We start from the raw sequence: 17838 nt of genomic DNA, 5'->3' as shown, positions 1-17838 counted from the left end.
AACAATGTACAAATCAAATTTTAATGTATAATATAGGGCGAATTGTTTTCGAAAAAATAACATAATTTTTCATAATTATGGGTTTCCAAATTACAAACGATAACTTTGACATGGATCGTGCAATAGAAAATGAAAATGTGTACCAAGCCCATATTTGTACTTTGAAATATAGAACATATATCGAATTATGATTGTTAAGACTTTGCCAGTTTTCTTTTCTTTTTCCTACGATTCTCAGTATTTTTCAGATTTATCTTCGAGAACCAATATTTAAAGTTGCCATCCATCTGCAATAGCAATACATACAACACATATAAATATACAAGTAACTAGGCAAAATTCATAATTCCAGGAACATATTACGAGCAACACTGATCGCAAGGATTGTGTACACGCAGACCAGTATATAAATAAATGTCAATAAACCAACAATCACAAAGACCTATCTGATCTGTAATGCGCCAGGCTGTCCGTTTGACCACGCTGTATGTCCCAATGAGAGATGGTAATTAGATGATTGAATTTTAGAGAAGCTAACTAGAGAATATAATTAGAGAGTCGATATTCTCATATCCAAACGTTTCTGCTCTATTTAATTTATAAGTCGTATAACATTAATATATATTAGCATGCATGTACAAAAACAATACTCACTGTTTTTTTTGTACTGTATTTTCTGCAGGGACATTAAAGTAGTAGATCGTCCCTCTATGTGTTAGACTAAAACATGTGTTATCATCTGCCCATTCAGCACCAGGATTACTATGGATAGTGCAGCAGGGTAGGCGTAAAGAGTAAATGGGTTTTGATTCCTGAAATGAACAGTAGTTGGTATGTATTGAATTCACCACTCACAGCACCTCAAAAAAAAAAGGTTCACTTTGTAGACAGATTCCATAACATATGTCTGATATTACAAGGTTATTATTATTTCATTAACATTATACCTTTGTTCCGCTATAAACATTCAATGTATCACCGGAAATGCATACTAGTGTGGGTATCCATGCGTCCGTAATGTGATGTCCATCTTTATGAATAACATACATATCTAGGTCTCCTGATAACGTGTTCTCATATTCTCCATAGCGACTACTACGTTTCTAAAAATAAACAGCGATTTTAATTTAGAAACAAATTCACGCCATAATCACAGTTTCATCGTGTATAATATAAGTCTGAAATGCTTATTTCAATTCATAATTGTGACTTTATAATTACTGTGGCATCGAAACCACTTACTATTCCATCCACGCTGTGCACTGCATATATATCATCATCATCATCATCAGCGTATGCTTTATGTTGCACAGGTTTGACGGGTGACACAGTGTCACATACAGTCTTCTTCAACGAGACCATGTTGAAGGAATCACACGTATTTTTTTTCTGTGATTCAGTATTAAATCAACAAATGTTAGACAAGTATTGTTATTCATGGAAATGATAAGTCATATGTCACCCACACAACTAAACACGATCACCCTGAATAGTTAATGTGGCCATAGTTTGTATTAAATTCGACCCAACGATTTTCGAACCATTGCCTAAACAGAAAAGTCTCGTTCATCGAGCACCGTAATAGTGACGTACATTGTGTGTTTCATATCTGAGTTGACAAATAATTGAATTCGAAACATTACATTCTGTTACACACGAATATTCCAAAGCAAATTTAAAAAAAAAGGGTTTTTGATTCAGGAAGACCATTTTAATGTTTCAGATAAGTTTGACATTCAAGTTACTGCGTTTATGCCTTAGTATTAAAATCCTTGGAAACTAAAACATATTAGTTGTTATAACTCACCCCAATGTTCAGCTTAATGGTTTCATTAATTGACTGAAAGGTTAAATAAAGAATAATCATTTGCAGAAAAGTCTTTTCTACGTAAATAATAATAATAATAATAATAATAATAATAATAATAATAATAATAATAATAATAATAATAATAATAATAATAATAATAATAATAATAATAGTCGAATGAATGTTTTACAATGATATGTACCTTGCACCATTCATCTCGCTGGGATTCATGTGCAGATTTCAATTTGACAGGAAATGCATCAGTAACTACATCAAATGTATGCGAGTCACCACATTTACGTACCTATATTTTTAGAATAATTTGGTTACTATATTGAGCGGTAATACATGTTTTGTTATGCATGCTCCGTGTACTATTGTAATATTATTGTTTTTGAACGTTCATATATAATTGAAAAATTTGAACAATCTTTGGTATGGTGGACATAAAATTACGTGGTACGGTATCCCCATCGCTGCCCGAAAGAATCGGATTCAAGCGATAAAATACTGTTATATATAGATATATTATATATAGACACACTTCATATATAGTTTAATTACCTTCATATTATCTGCTAAGTATAGTATTCCATCTATTTTAAACTTAGGTGTGGACGGTAAAACATGCTTACGAATCCTACAGTACAGAAGCATGTCCTTGAACTAGAATAAGATATATTAATTTAGAATGACATATCTATCAATTGTATGTAAATGCGTTATAATTAAACTATTCAATTACATTTCAATTGCATTTCAATAAATGTATATGTTGCATAGTATATGGCGATGATTTAATTCAAAGGTTTGTATGAAATATTACGTCAATTTACCCCACGCTATGCATTGTTTAAAACCTTCTTCCACTAAAATGACCAACTGGTGTCAAATGACATTACTTGAATAAACCATAGACCTAAGGTCTATGAATAAACCTCACTTCTTTACAATAACAGCATATTCATAGCTTGTGACATGAAACCAACCAATCTTACCAGGTAGGCATATACTGGTATGTCGTTCGGGTTGCCGGCTTTTATAAGCCCCCCTTTTTTCAGCAGAACATTGTTCTCATGTTCCAATTCATTCGATGCCAACAGTTTGCGCACGTCTTTGGGAATTTCCTAGCAAGAATTGAATCTAAATGAGGGTCAACTAATACATTACGATGCTCATTATACCACATTCAAATTCTCGAAAGTGTTTGAAGAGTTATGATGACTTCATCTCAAATTACATTTATTATATTTTACCACAATTCGCGTTTGTGATAATTTAGAGATATCCACGTCGATTAAAAATGTACAAATAATACTCCTGAGAATTAATGAATCTTGTTCAACGTTTTGTGGGTTTGACTGAGGTAAATCAACTACTAATATTAATGCGGACGTACTGTATGAGATGGGATATGCTATCATTGTATACTACCCACATCAGTATTTAAAACACATTAACAGAGAGGGGATATTTCCCAGAATGCAATGTTAAACAACATCTATCCTACCCAGTTTCTTTTTCTTTCCCTGCACTTCTCCATCAATGATGTCATAAGTTTCAAGGCATCTATAATAATAATAATAATAATAATATTAAATTTCCGATGTTTTAAATAACATTTATATCTATATAATATAGTATATATTGAAAATGAATATTTTGCTTTTCACCGTCGTCTTATAAGTATTATATAAATAGCACTCACCACCTGTCGCCTTGACATCATCCATATTAGGCGATACTTCCATTTTGTATTCTTTCAAGTAAAACAATAGAATCGTATTTTATTATTTTGACTAGATTGTGTACCCGGACATTAAATTATGTATAGACAGAAAGCGGACGAGACTTGACGAATGAAGGTATATGGTACCATGGTTAAGTTGCACCTGACTTTAATTAAGGTGGAATCCTAACACCATGTGTTATATTGAAAAATAGAAGAAAAAATTAGTATATAATATATAATAATAAATTAAATAAAAATTGCATTATTACCTGTTATGTATAATTCATATACACACATCCTTATTATTGGTTGAAAGAGATTAGTTGAGAGAGTTGCATCAGGCCATCTACTTTCTTCCTGTATCCAATACAGTAAAACCTGTCAAAACCGACCCCTGGATAAACCGACCTACTGTCAGAACCGACCGATTTATGTAGCCCCGAAATTTCTCAATAGACGCCTATGTTAAAACAACCTGTGAAATCCGACCACTGTTTACTCCGAACACCGACCGCATTGATCGGTCCCAAGTCCAATATTCACACTGAATACATCGACCATCCGACCATTTGCACCACATCCGCTGTCTAGTAATTCGGTCTGCCCGACCTAAAAAGTGTGCATTGTGTCCAAATTCCGCGAACGTCACAGAAACAATACCAAATCTCACACTACAAGTAACGTCCCGTGTAAAACAATGGCAACTGATTACATTTTTCACACCACACGCCCACGCATCGCGTGGTGTCTGGACAGTATAATGACCCCGGATATAAACAAATGATCGGGGTCATCACCTTCAATTGCGGTGAAGCACACTGCATTATCACTTCTTCAACGCTCAAAAGACATTGAGTTTTCTTCTTTCCATAACGATTCTGATCGACAATTTTGTGCTTTCGAATGTTTCCGTAAAGGGGGCTTCAAGATTGAAATTTATGATGACGAAGAAGCAGACGACAACAAAGAATTCGGAAACCTTATTTAGCAAGTTGCAGACCCGCAAACACAGTGTAGCGTTGTAGAATACCTCCACTTTGATCTTTGATGAACGTATACCGACTGAAGCAATGTATGACGGCGAGTGGGAGCAACAGATTGTTGAGAATTTTATTGCAGACAAAGAAAACCATGAATCTATAGACAACAATGACATAAATTGCAACGACAGTCAAATTATTGACCCCCACAACGACAGTGACTTGACGCATGGCGATGTGCTAGACATGTTGACAAGATTACAGAACAAAGACTCCAGTTACTTGACAGATATCCAAAATTTCATAATTCGAACGGAAAACAAAATCGTTGAAAAAAAAGGTGTTCTTTAAAGTAGTCAAAACTTGATGATTTTTTACATCGTAATTTGATTCATTGACTCACAAGTCCCTGTTGAGGGACTGTGATTGACTTAACAGCAAAATCGACTGTCTGCATAAATTATGATAATTACATGTAGCTCACGTGAACATACGTTGTGATGTCATCCAAAATGGACGCCTTCAGTTACGATACGCAATACTTACCCGGTCTGTTCGAATAGTTATTTTAATGTTAATTGATGTCATGTACATACCATAATATTTTTGTCTTGTTTGGTAAATTATTTTATTGAAACAATACAATAAATGCACATTGTAAATACATGTAGAATCACCGGAGGCAAACTCCGATGCCTTTCATTTGTCCCGTGTTTACAGCACATGTAATTGTTGTTTCAATCAAAGTCACGCCCACCCTGAATAAACCGACTCCCTCTGAAAACCGACCATAGATCCCAGTCCCAGTCATGGTCGGTTTTGACAGGTTTTACTGTATATGCAAATATCATTATTACCATTCACAATTATACTGTATCGCTTTCTGTGAGTGTGTACTACAATAGTAGAATTTGTAGTATGTTTTGTACTCACATAAACTACATAGTATTTCTTGTTAACATTTTATCTCAATTTGGTGAATAGTTATTTCTTCAATAGACTCCCATAAATTTGTTATCATTACTGACCATACTTGACATTTCCACTTACTTCTATCTGCTTTATTAAATCTGCAAGATCAGGAAATTTATCAATCCCGGTTTTTAAAAAAGTCATAGCATGTTCCACTTTCTTTACATACGTTGTATACATAGGAATGCAATGCTTCAATGCAATAAAGTTTTCTCCCAGTTTTCCCGACTTTTCCCTAAAATGATAACTGACATGGTTAGTATGTGACTGACATGGTCAATCGCAGTTCATATGTTAATGTGACAATGAATTGTGATACTAAAAATCTGCCTTGAGTCATCATATTACGTTTTAATGCCAATAACGTTATGTTATGTTATGTCCCTATTATGTAGTACTCATGCACAATTAATGGATTTGCAAGCTTACACTATACCACCAAGATTGCAGCACATTAAAAAACGAATATGTCAACAACAAAGGTTGCCACTGTTTTTGCTGGCACAACAACTAGGATATAACTATAATTAATAAAAACAAAACAGTTCCACACAAAGAAAGGTCAGTAACAAGGTACTAGTTTTAGGAAGAAATAATGATGATCGTTCATTTGAAACTGATTCTGTTATTTAGAATGTATTTATTATTATACTTTATTTCAGACTCAAAGGTCCAAAGAGAAATTACAACAGAAATAACATTATTTATAAAGAAGGCGTCTATAATTGCGCCACAAACTTGACCTTAGAAATAAATCACTATTTATACAACTATCAATTATACTATTGTCACTTTGAAACAATCGCTGTTTAAAATTGTACAATGATTTTCTATGAAGTGTTGAAAAAATGAAAATATTTCTCATGACACAATGCACTGCTCGACCTCTCTAATTTAAAAATCAACCGAAGTGCATTGTTGTACGCTCCATGCAGAGCACGCATCTGCTTAACAGTATAATTGCTCCATACATTTAGGCAACAGTTACTATATAAAAATGAGCGAAAAAGAGTACAATTCACATGTTCTGAACACTTCCCAAAGTTCCTCAAAAGAAGATTTGCCCTCGCATAAATTGACCTGAGTTGTATACGCATGTCTCTTGCATCATCTCCAGAGGCTGACACTATGTATCCAAGGTACTTTATATCATCAACAAATTGTAATGGTTTGTTATACAAATATACAGAAGCAACTCTGGCTTGTTTCCAATATTTTGGGAAAAAGCCATACATTTTGTTTTTATTGGATGAAATATAATATCATGGCGTGTACCATACTTCTCACATATTTCAACCAATTTACGAAGTGCCTTCACCGACGGAGACATTAACATCAAGTCATCGGCGTAAAGTAAATGATTTATAGGCACACCTGCTAAATGGCATCATACTTTTGCCAAACGAAGCTTATCACTGAGCTCGTCTACATACAACGCAAACAATTTTGGTAACAGTATACTTCCCTGGCGGACACCGTTAGTCACATTAAAGCCACTTGTAACCACCGTAGCCCACCGTACACAGAAAACAATTGAACACCTCTATTAATTAACTTACTGAACAATGTCCAATGATTCACCCGATCGAACGCTTTAGATGCGTTCATAAAAAAAGCGAATACCGGCGACTGGTGACACTTATAAAATTCTATAATTTCCTTAAGTACAAAAATATACATATCTGTGGAGTGCCTCTTCTTAAAGCCAAATTGATAGTCACTGGTATGAATATACTTCTCGAGGCGCGTAAGCAAACACGATTCTAAAACTTTAGATAAAACGGACACAATTGCCACTGGTCTATAATTTTCTTTTGACGATACATCTTTGGATTTGTCCTTGACGATCGGAACAATAAGTGCATTTGTCAAACTACCAGGCAGTTTCCCGTGCACAAGAAATGCTGTAAAACACAAACTAAGAATTGAATAAAGGCTTAAATTGGCATGTATCATGTGTTTAGAGACCAGATTGTCCATACCCATGGCTTTACCTTTTTCTAACCTGTTCACCGCCTGCGCAATTTCCTGTGACGTGACTATCATGTCATATGCACAAATTGCCATTACATCCGTCTACAGTGGTAGGCAGTGGGCATGCTCTATTAGTAACCGTTCGGACCGAATCCCAGAAATTACGTGTGTCATCATGATATAATTTACTAGCCATTTTGTTTGCTTTAATTTGTTCATCATTCCTCCTGCACATCCTAAATGCTAATTTAAACTGCGCACGTGTTTTACGCATTGGTTCATAAATTACACCAGTGCGCGGTTTGCCATTCGACACCCATAATCTGAACGAATCTCTCGCAATATGGTGACAATCACGAACTTGGTCATTCCACCCCGGAACTACTTTATCCTTCCTAGTTTTAGATTTTGGTATACAATGTTGGGCCTATTGCTCCATTGATGTCACTATATTAGTATATAATTTACACAACTCCTCAGTATGGTTGTCATTAATACAGTTCGGGTTACAACAGCTTAGTGCGTCCTTGGGGAGGACGAGATTTCTCAGTAGATTACCTGATTTTAAACGATATTCGTTCAGGTTCTTTGCGGTCGCTTTGTTCCAATTAAGAAAAGTCACGTGTTCACTGATCGTTTGGTCGTTATTTCTAAAATGAACTAGACCTGCCAACTCGACTGTCATTCTCATCGGAAAATGGTCAGAAGACAAGACATCGTGCTTAGTATTATACTTGATATAGCATTATGCACCGAATATGTGCTAACACAATGGTCCAACCAAGCGGTACTACCATGGGCTTCACTATAAAACGTGAAATGATCGTTGTCTTTGCCCAGCAAACTAAAATCAGAAATAAATAAGCTGTTTTCACTGGAGAATCGCTCAAGCTCCAGACCAAATGATGTTCCGATTCCAGCGTTGAAATCTCCCAGAACAATGACATTCGCCGAATCAAATTCTTGAATGATACAATCAATTTTGCCTAAATACATAAGAAAGCTGTCATAATTGTCATTTGCACACGTAAGTTAGTAAGAACATACAATAAGAAGTTTTGTTGTATCATTGCAAAGTTCCACTGCAATTAATCTACAGTCATTTAAATATTTAATTTTCACCATATTACCCGCCACATTATCGCTACACCACCATATGGCCTCCCCATGCGGATGCCTAATTCGTCATTCATAGCGGAAACTCCACATGATGAAAACCCTTTATGTATTTTTGACATTATTGGGAGTTCATTTTTACAGAGCCAATGCTCCTGGATTAAAACAATGTCATGAGAGTCATACAATGTTCGAATATCATTAATATATGATTTTACACCTCTACAGATATATGTGACCAGTCTGACTGCCATGTTCATTATTAGTAATACCTTTGAATTAATACCCCATTGGGCCACGAAGCAGGACTTAATAGTCGATGAGACACTTCCCGATTAGATTCGACAACAAACGAGGAATATGTATCAAACTTCGATTTAAGTTTTTCACATTTTACTTCCAGATTGATCGACTTCTTCAGGTAACTGCAAATATCCTCAGACTTTGTGGTAGGTGCTAATCTAGATACGAATAATAACATGAAGGGAGGATTAGGGCGAACCGCTGTGATGGCGCACGATTCATCCACACTGGCTATTCCAACTGTCGGCTGAGGGCTTCTAATATTTCTGATCTAACCGATTTCATTTCCCTAGTCATTACGGAGACATCCACATGAGTAAGATCAATTGGTGGTAATTTATCCAAGTAAACAAAACACGGCAGATTTTCGTCATCCGTTTCGTGGATCGCTTGTTTTGGCCCTGTCGACGTTTAATGTATCGCGATGTAGAATCATTACAACACAAATCAAACAACAGTTTCTTAGAACCTTCAACATCCTCGTCATCAAAGTGGTCTGTGCACAGCTTGACTATGAGATTGGTTGGCAAAATGTCGATCTTATTGATCAAGAAACACAACAATTCATTAATTACTGCGCCATCTGCGGACAGACATTTAGGACCGCCTCCTGTCGTGAGAAAACCATCACTGTTAGGATTACCGGATCCAAAGCGTTTTTTATTACAGTCAGGGCAAAGTTGAATATCACCCTGGGAGCAAACTACCCGTTGAGACACCTCGCCACAGTCTTCACATCGATGAGAATTCATCGCAATCCAGGCCCGTAGTTTGGGGGGGGGGGTCGGAGGCTTTGGTCGAACCCCCTACATTTTGGAAGTGAATATATTTATGATCGTATTTATGAACATAATAAAACAAACAGTATTAATTAAAATAATTATCATTGTTTAAATCACTTGACTCCGTGAGGTAACTATCAAAGTAATGTAATGAGTAATGCATAGTAATGAGCATTTAGGTGGCAACGAGCTATAAATGTCAATCGTTATGCCGTCTCAGCTCAACAGCAGCCAACCAAAACAGGTTGTTATAAACAGGCAAGCTTTTATTCGGCTTTTCCGGGATGGTGTAATTAAGATCGCGTTCAAGCACATGATGTTAAATATTAAAACAACATTGAAACAATAATGTAATGGTAGCCACTCTCTGAATGATGTGATGGTCCTGAATAGGGCAGTTTGTCTTGTGCTAATGTTCGCTCAGTTAGTAAAGTGTAGGGATCGAACGGGATTGACACGACAACACCACACTGTATTTTCCTAGTTTGGTTCATTAGTTTTGTATTCTTCAAGTTAATGATGGCATATCTACTGTTTTGTTTCAAGTGTATCAGCCAAATGCAGTTAACTTATTGTATTGGTAAGTGTAGCCTGTGTTATTGGACAATAGTGTACAGCTATGGGTTGATCATATCATTAAAATAATGCCGAAGATTTATCATCACGAGTTTTATAGGTCGGAGAGCTTCTTGAAGCTAACAATTTACCCCACAGTGTTGCTTCAGCACTGAAACTATGCGTTGAATCATAAATTGCAAACATATTCTTGTACACGTTTTTTTGATATCTCAGAAAATTTACTATATTTTTAGTGGGTTCATAAAAGGAGTTGTTTTGTAAACTACAAGTGTACATTATTAGGTAAAATAAAATATTTGATTGATTGATTGAGTTGTAGTCATTGAAGTCTATTGAGACCGCTGCTAAACTGCCACTGTATGCATATTATTTTACCACCCTCTAAAAACAGATTTACAGTGAACCAAATATATTTAAATACTGTATGAAACTTGGTAGTATGCCATTGGTTAGTGCATTTAATTTGTTTGATGCAATCATTGTGCCAGCTATTTCTTATGGTAGCGATATGGGGGTAAGTAAATTCGGAAATCGAGAGGGTACAGATAACATTTTGCAGATATCTACCCGGTACTTAGTATTAATAGTTGTACAAACAATGTAGCGATGTTAGACGAATGTGGAAGGCTGCTATTGTGCTGTGGTTATTTCAAGCGTTGTATCTCATATTGGTTAAAATTCCTGAAACCCCAAAACATGTTATATCATGCTTAAACGATTAGACAAGACCGGCAGACTTGCTTGGGAAACCCACATAAAAATCTCCTGTTCAAATATGGTTTCGGCATTGTCTGGTTTGAAAAACAAGTTGGAGATACTGCAAATTTCTTAGGGATATTTACTCAAAGAATAAAAAAATAGTGGCATGCCTCAATTTCACAATCATCCAGGCTGTGTACTTTTGGAAAAATCAAAGTAGTATTATAACCTGGGAGATTTATTGGCAAGCAATTATAGACTAAAATATATACTGACGAGTTGTCGCTGTTTTGGCCATAAACATGATGTTGAATTGGGCAGACACATAACAATACAGTTAGATCAATATTTTTTTAGTTTTTGCAGTGATGCGTTCGAATTTAGCATGGTAGAAAATGAAATTCACTTTGTTTTTATATGTCCGTTTTATAATGATCTAAGGGCTGATCTTTTGTCAATAACCCTATGCAATTATGCAAATACTGACAATCTGGGCTTACTTCGTCGCTATACAAACTGCCACACCATATATCAAATAGCTCTATATTTTTTAAAAGTTTTCAAGCGACGAGATGAATATGAATTCAGCTTAACTTAGTACCATATGTTTACATGGATGTTGTATTGTTTTTAAAACGTGCTATGCACTTTTCTACCCATTACATTTTGTACAATAGGCTGAGGCCCTGTACAGAAATAAAATTACATAATACAACATTGACTAATATTAAAATGACAGGTTTCGACATGAAATCGTGTCACTTTTATGTGCGCTAACATCTGCGAAGAGCGAAAAAACTAGTAAGTAGCCTTCAAAGATGTTATGTGAAATATCTTACCAACGTAACACAAAGTAAACCAATTGAATTTAAAACCGATAATATAAAAAATGTCTGTAATCTGTTACACACTTTTTGAATATTATAAAATTCACACATTTCACATCAAATATATAATTGTTGTTTTCGAACCCCCTATTCAAAATTGCTGGCTATGGGCCTGCAATCCACAAGCATTGAATAGTCTTTCAAACACCACCTCTTTCTAAAATGGTCATGAGACATTCATAAAACCATATACTCACTTCTACATCCGATAAATCGCGAATTTTGAAGAAATATTCGTTTTTTTCTCCGCAGCGACATGAAGAAGGTAGGAGTATGTTGAACAGCGCTATCTACAGTAGAGTCTCCAGCGGATATTTTAAGATTCATAACATCATTTCTGATTTTATTTTCACCCGAATTTTTTACAATACATTATTAGTGATTGAGTATGAGTGATTAGCCATTGAGTGACACCTAATATTTTGAATAGCAGGTTCGATGAACTGCTCTTTATTTGACTCCGCCGATTCTTAGTGAACAAAATGAAAAACATTTAAGCGACTGGCAAAGCACGTTCACGTTCTCATTCAAAATTGTGTTAATTTAGCGAAAGTGATTGTATTTTTATGCATTGAACTCAAATCCCTGTTGTAATATCCTGATATCTGTCAGTATCTGAATAATGAAGGATCAGAAATAGTCACAAACGCCAGCTGTATGTTTGTAGCTTCCAGGGCCCACAATCATAGGATCGAGTAAACTCGATATGGCAGGTAGTTTGGTTTTGCCATGATCTAATAAGATTGTAAAGCTGCTTGAGTTTCTGTAGCACGCACTTCTTCACTGTATTATATTTATGAATTATATTTCTTTTCTTTGTTGAGTTTAAAAACAAAATAAATCTAAACATAGTTGCGCCATGTTTCACTGCTTCTTATTTGATATTGGATGCAGGTAAAAACGCAAATTTATTTATGGTATAAACACATTTGCTTATTTGCATAAACATACAATCTTGTTAAAATGTGGTTTAATGAGCAAAATACTCGCCACTTAACGTACACGTCACTGGATGCATATTAGTGATATACAGTATATACATATTAATGCGTAGTTTGATGATCACTTGTAAGTGAATACAATTGCACAATTACACTCACCAGTTGTTATTTTTTTCTCTCAGTGCAGGCAGAAACATACCACTGTGTAAGGTTAGTATTTCCTTGATATTTAAGAAAATACTGTCAATATTGGCAAACCACTGCTTTTTTTCATTTTCGTGTTTAATTTTTTCACGAAATATCTGAACAAATAACGAGAAACCAACAGATTATTACTCATCCATACCGAATTCCTCACTGCATACATTCAAGTCGACATCATACGAACATGCTAATAACGGCCATATCCCATGCGTGTTTCTGTTTTATCATGATTAATTAATTTCAGACACAAACATAGTCTATTATCTTGATTGGCTTATTGTTCCACTAGCAGATTTTATCCAATTGTTACAAAAAGTGGTCCATTTTATTACTAATCAATTTTGCTCCGTGTCCTTTATTTCTCCTTCAACTCTCATTAGCGAATTCTGATTTTCTTTGGGTTTTATTTTTAAATACTAAATTTTAAACAATTGTGTATGTAGTTAATTCCCGCATCAACCTCTCACCAGTTTCAGCAAACTCGTGAGCCCATTAGTTAATACTATTGAATAATATACTAATATACTTCCTGTATACAGTTAATATAACATACATCGTTCGTCTGCGGTATAATTACTAATTACTAATTACTAATTGCTAATTATGTATTGATCGCTATTTGTAAATGAATCAGTTGTCACTGATGTAATGTTGTTCTGGAGGACATCCTTACTTTACAATCAGATGCCACGTGTACAGTTTAGCGGTTCTCCAAATATAAAATAAAGCTTCTAAATCTTACATATAAGAATAACGTTATTCTAAGGTTTCCGCCTGAACGATCGTGTGACGGTTACATACACACGTTGTACCTATTAGGGTAGCACTCCCTTAATTTACTTCACTGAAAACAGTCAAGAAAATCACCATGGTTATTAGCATTATTTGGTGCATAAATCTCGTAGAATATTATATGAATATTTTGAAATGCAAGCAGATAAATCTAACCTCATTGTCAGTATTCCTAATCAACTTGACTCCTGTATTATGTCATCACCCAACCGTTGCGTTCCTTTTAAAGATGTCTCTAAGTGTACGGTTGGTACTAATAGTGAATATTTACCTGGTCGACCAGCGTGAGTCTGTCTACATACTCCTCTTCTGTTTCTAGAAATATCCTAGCAATTTGTTGTCTTTTATCAATAGAACAGGCTGTCTTCATTGGATTGTCGGAGTAACGGGGTGACTGCTGGGGAAGAAATGATCTTCATAATGACATAATCGTAATTATGTACGCAATGGTTGCCCAGATGGGAAGCTCAATGGGTCTATCAATGCGCTGATGTACACTGCAATGTAGCAATTATCCAACATAGATCACAATATAACAAAATTATTAACCTAGTTTTGTATATATATAAACAGAAATACAAACAAACACGCATATGCGAAGCAAAATGAATTATAAATTCAATACACTGGAGTAGCTGTGGCGTATGGCGAATTATGTATATCAAAAGATGTGTCAGATAATAAAAGACTACAATGTTCCTATTGTCACTTTTAGTAAAACGAGTATTGAGTGAAAAAGCGTCAAGTGTAAGGATCATTCAGGATATAAACATATCACTGACACTACAATCCAGTGACTGTCTCAGGAACAAACAAAACGCATTACTATAGGCAACACGAAGATCATAACTTTTAGCTTATTTTAAAGCCAAAGCTGTGAACAATACATATGTAATTTCAACTTAACTGCCGCAACTATTATTTACGATTGTATCTTATTTCCTTTGAACGTTCGTATCACCTAAATAATTACATACGTCAAGAAGAGAGGTTGTTGCAATCACATTAGTTCAACAGGTTATAATATATACAGAAAATTCGCAGTATTAGTGTTAATAAATTGCTCAACATTTCATCACCTTGCCATGAAACAAGCATTTATCTGATTGATGTTGTCGTATCTTGACCATATTCTTCACTGGAACACTTGGCTTCGCCTACAGAAAAATGCACACAATCGTATAACATCTATACAAATATATAACAACTCTAAATATTGTTAATAATTCAAAGTTTATTCTGTTGACATTAAGAATGTCATGACATTTTTACAAGAGTCTCAAACATATAGTTGTGCAATTATTAACTTCTTTATTTCGAATACTACTATTTCATAGTAGTATTTACTACTGGTACTTGAATCATACCTTTTCCGTCGGTTCCTTGTCACTGACATCATCTATCGTGTCATATATCGAATCACCACATCCTTGTTGTCGTGAATAATTCACTGGTTCATATAATCGATGGTGTTCGTTATCTGTTGCTAATATAGATGATAATGAGATTGGTAATCATCGCAAATCGCCACCATGAGACATAGGATTTGATGAGAAATAAATATACTTACACATTTCGCCAAATAAAGCAGCATTTATACCTGACTGGACTTTATATTTTGAACGTGGCTATATATAAGAAAAAAAACACGAAATGATATTGATATGCAAACAATAATCTCAATAATTATCTAGGTTCATAGGGTTTCATGTAATGTATGATTTCTATTGCAGAAACAGTCAAAGTCCAAAGAAATGCAGTAGACAGTAAAAAACAGAAAGTCAAAAAGACTACGGCGGCTGCGTTACGGCTAAGTATGGTATAACAACTACATTAAAATAAAGCAGTATGATAGAGTTGTCTACTATCTACCAGGCTTTTTAATATATACACTGAAAAAATATTCAGACACGTTAATAATATTCACGAGAATTAACATTACAACACGTAGCGCCTCGACACTACAATACAATATTTGAACTCGGAAGCGACCGCACTAACCACTGCACCATACCAACTGACCCAGAAAGGTACGCTCGAAATGGCCTGTAATGAACACGCTCTCAGCGACTAGATGGATGGATGACTCGCAGACAACACATAACACAACAGCATTGCAAACTGAGTATACCTTGGATTCAAAAGACTTATTGAGTGCAGAAAATAAAGAAGTACAACTTTATGGGATAAAAATTAATGCGAACAATACAAAAACAGTAACAGTTTGCACTAAACAGATCAGTATGGTTTAAGACATGGACATTATATGAATCAATATCCAATAAAATTGAAGCTTTTGTAGAAATTACGAATATCATGAACAAAACAGGAAGCAAACCAGGAAGAGTTAAATACTGCAAAATATAAAGAGGACTGCTAGCTACCATCGAGAAAAGAAAGTGTCAATAGTGTGGACACTTGATAAGAGGAAATGGCTTGCAAAGATTGCTACTAGACGGACAATAAATGGAAAGCGAGGAAGTTGCCATGATATGTTGCCATTTGAATTTACCGCCACTACACTATCGATTATGTCAGAACAAATATCTCAAACAATAATTTTGCATCAGCTTTCTCATGCGCATTTATCAGTTTACATGTACGATATTATCTCATTCCTTGTTAAAGTGTGTTGATTAATTTACATCATTTACATCACTGGATACTTACTGAGTGCTTTCTACGCTACATTTAATTTATATTGTGTGGTTTAAATGTCAAAGGTCTGTTTAAAATATGCCCTTAGATCAACCACTGAAGACAAATGACAAAAGAAGGTGAACATGAAAGTTGTAGCGTCTTGTCGTATGACTCAAATGTTGCGAATTTTGGTTCAACGTGAGATAAAATGTATTATTTGCACTGTAGTTCTTAACATACAAACATTGTACTTCGGATTTCTGAAGAAATATAGACGAAATATAAACATGTACAAAAGTAATCAATTGTATTGCATATTAAACCAAACGTGGCTAATACAAGGCACAACCCAAAATTTAAACCAATTTACCATGCGTAATATGATTGAACAAGGGCAACACAGTTTGCAATACGCCGCTTAAACTTATAGGGTGAATATATTGATTGCGACGATATGTGATTGATTTTAAGTATGAAATATGATTATTACTTGACTATCTTCTCTAACGTCCTTTCTTCATAACTCTAATATCCTGGAGATCGCAATTAAATTCCCACCAGAATAACATTTATATGTGTGTCACCTGCATTACATACGCGAAATCATCTACTCTGGTCGCATTAACACGGAAATAGTACTTCACTCATCAACACTTGCGCTTCGGTCAACGTAAACAGTCACGATTTTAGGTGACAATATGGCGAAGTTGAACTGTGGCTGGTCTGTGATTACGACACAATCTAACATAAATATTCAACATTCACCATATAACAACATTCATTCATTAAAACAGGTTCTACTTACGTAATGTTGGCGTTAATTTTCACTGTTTTCAGTTTACGAGTTGTTCATGCTATGGTCGATCTGGTAACGCTCTAATTCACTTTATGAATAATTCATGTTGTACAGATACTTTCCAACCATGCGATTACTGTGTATCGGTCAAATATGACGTATTGCCACACGAGACTACTCTAGCCGTTTTATGAATTACCCAGTTGTTTCAGTTAGTAAACCCCCCAGTTAAAATCAGTTGAAATGATTGGAGGAATTGAGTTCCGGATGTGTCACTGCATATATTTAGAAAGTTTTGCGAAATTTGGAAAAACAGTATGGTTATTGTAATTAAAGAAAGATTATGTGTTGATGTGTTTGCTGGGGATAGGGTGTTAGTGTACGAAATATTCTTACATTGATTTTTATGAATATTATCATTGCAACACTTGTATGTATGTTTACCTATATCAATGTGTATTTGTTGACAATATGTATGTTTTTGAATTAGAGGGCGTGTAGATATAACATTTCAATTTGTGCCAGCCGCTGCTGTCCCACATGAAAACGTGAATAATGAAGATCAAATATAACATAATACAATTAGTACATTTACCCTTTGGGCGTTTTGAACATCTGTACTACAAATATT

The 17838-nt window shown here is 34.9% G+C and overlaps 1 protein-coding gene and 1 long non-coding RNA gene across 2 annotated transcripts; both read right to left on the bottom strand.

Moving 5' to 3' along the window:
* On the bottom strand, positions 1-1075 carry LOC146734648 (uncharacterized). Its single transcript, XR_014931558.1, has 3 exons — positions 948-1075; positions 655-812; positions 1-287 (listed from the first exon to the last, which is right to left on the bottom strand). It is a non-coding gene; the product is annotated as an uncharacterized LOC146734648 (long non-coding RNA).
* Positions 1076-1197: 122 nt separating this feature from the next.
* LOC146734647 (FYVE, RhoGEF and PH domain-containing protein 4-like) lies at positions 1198-17278 on the bottom strand. Its single transcript, XM_085507580.1, has 15 exons — positions 17217-17278; positions 15342-15399; positions 15139-15257; positions 14851-14928; positions 14043-14165; positions 12935-13077; positions 5573-5729; positions 3812-3899; positions 3519-3569; positions 3321-3379; positions 2809-2937; positions 2375-2476; positions 2013-2114; positions 1808-1840; positions 1198-1389 (listed from the first exon to the last, which is right to left on the bottom strand). Exons 2-15 carry the CDS (start codon positions 15343-15345, stop codon positions 1198-1200), a joined length of 1380 nt encoding a protein of 459 aa, XP_085363706.1. The 5' UTR covers positions 15346-15399; positions 17217-17278.
* Between the last annotated feature and the right edge of the window lie 560 nt (positions 17279-17838).

The sequence above is a fragment of the Saccoglossus kowalevskii genome, chromosome 14 (genome assembly GCF_978046115.1).
Source record: "Saccoglossus kowalevskii chromosome 14, keSacKowa6.1, whole genome shotgun sequence".
Classification (NCBI taxonomy): Eukaryota; Metazoa; Hemichordata; class Enteropneusta; family Harrimaniidae; genus Saccoglossus; species Saccoglossus kowalevskii.
This window is presented reverse-complemented; position numbering and strand designations above follow the sequence as displayed.

Coding starts and splice junctions, on each gene's coding strand:
- LOC146734647 (XM_085507580.1), bottom strand. Junction 1,841..2,012: donor AGCGAGATGAATGGTGCAAG/GTACATATCATT, acceptor TTAACCTTTCAG/TCAATTAATGAAACCATTAA. Junction 1,390..1,807: donor CCATTAAGCTGAACATTGGG/GTGAGTTATAAC, acceptor ACTGAATCACAG/AAAAAAAATACGTGTGATTC.